Source organism: Dendrobium catenatum, unplaced genomic scaffold, assembly GCF_001605985.2.
Source record: "Dendrobium catenatum unplaced genomic scaffold, ASM160598v2 original_scaffold_152824, whole genome shotgun sequence".
NCBI lineage: Eukaryota > Viridiplantae > Streptophyta > Magnoliopsida > Asparagales > Orchidaceae > Dendrobium > Dendrobium catenatum.
This window is the reverse complement of record NW_021471252.1, coordinates 1-1659: the sequence shown is the minus strand read 5'-3', so window position 1 is coordinate 1659 and position 1659 is coordinate 1. Positions and strand designations below refer to the sequence as shown.

Genomic DNA, 1659 nt, shown 5'->3' with positions numbered 1-1659 from the left:
CGCTTTCCCTTGACTCATGCTTGAAGATTTGGGTCATATCCACATTTCTTCTCGCAGCTCCTGTTACAAACATCTCAACATCAAGTTGATCATCCCTGTCGAGCCTCTCAATGTGTGGAGGATAATGCTATAAAGTAGAATAAACTGAATCTGCCATTCCCAGTACGGTTTCACCTCATTGCTTCATTCATGTCCTCCCACCTTCTCACAACCTCTAGTTTAAAACCAACTCTCAAATGTAATCATACTCAGCTACACTTGCACAATTACAGTTAGTATGAATGAAACGGTGTGCAGTCCGCTACTTTATCTTTCCTCTTCTTCTCCTACCTCGTTGCTGCTATTATTAGTTGAAATCTTCAGTGTTCACTGCAGGGGCAGCTCAAGCTCTCCACTTCATACATATAATATTGATCGCCCATTTATTCAAATGTTAGTTTTAGAAATGTTTTCTCATGGAAAAAACACTGCTTGTCATTATTGCCTCAGTTTTCTATGATAGTTAAGATTTCCATTTACCGTTTCATAAACATTTCTATTCATTTTTATACTTACCCTTCAGGTTGGTGCCCATGGTACTGGAGCAAGACTACCTCCTATTGATGAACAGGTTGTCAGCATAAAATTAGTGACCCCTGCTAAAGGAACAATAGAGGTTTCTCCCGAGAAAGACCCAGAACTGTTTTATCTCGCTCGCTGTGGCTTAGGTGGGTTGGGAGTGGTTGCAGAAGTCACCATTCAGTGTGTTGATCGGCATGAGCTTGTGGAGCATACATTTGTATCTAATATGAATGAAATCAGAAAAAATCACAAGTACTACCTGTTTTTTTTTTCAAGTAAACTATATCTATATTTAATATACATTATAAAGTTTGCTGTCAAGGATACTTTCCATGTTTAATGAATTCCTTTCCTTCATTTGCAGGAAATGGCTTGGTGAAAATAAACATGTGAAATACTTGTGGATTCCTTACACTGACACTGTCATTGTTGTACAGTGTAATCCTCTTTCAAAGTATAAAAAGCCAAAAATGGCACGCAAATTTGGAGAGGAGGAAGCAGTACAACATGTCCGTCATCTATTTCGTGAGTCACTCAAGAAACATAGGTAGGTTTATCAGATATGTAGTTGATTTATAAATTAGGTATTTGCTTCAGCTGTTGAAATTTATCAAGTGGAATGCCCGTTGGCTTTTAATTCAAGCAACCTTTATGGTTGCATCACGGCCAGGCTAACCAAAGATCTGATTGGAACCTATCTGATATAGTCAGTGACATTTGCTTCTCAGATTTTTTTTGGTTTGTAAGTATTTTTCATGTTCCTTGATCTAATTTTCCTTTTTAACCTGGAGTAGCTGACTGAAATTACCTGACAAGGAATGATATTTATTTTCCTATTTTTGTTGGCTAGCTGTATGATGCTATGCGGCTGTGTTTAATTTCCAGTATTAGAAGTTTTATCCTTTAGTATGAACAGAAGGAAATATAAGAAAGCTTGGATACCGAATATTTTGATCATTTCAAAGCTCTAAAGCCTACTCTGTAAGAACAAAGCCCCATCTCACTTTTCTATTTCCTGCACTTGTCCGGTTCCCTTTGGAAAGTCCTTTTTTTCCCGTTTTTATTTTGTTTTACTATTGCTGCCATCTTCCAATATAT

General features: G+C 37.3%; 1 protein-coding gene across 1 annotated transcript; it reads left to right on the top strand.

Moving 5' to 3' along the window:
• Positions 1–562: 562 nt before the first annotated feature.
• LOC110107339 (L-galactono-1,4-lactone dehydrogenase 2, mitochondrial-like) lies at positions 563–1652 on the top strand (the record flags this gene model as incomplete). The annotated part of the gene is made up of 2 exons (XM_020837586.2): positions 563–813; positions 926–1652. Coding segments are annotated over 2 exons (438 nt in total), but the record flags the coding sequence as incomplete, so codon positions are not given.
• Between the last annotated feature and the right edge of the window lie 7 nt (positions 1653–1659).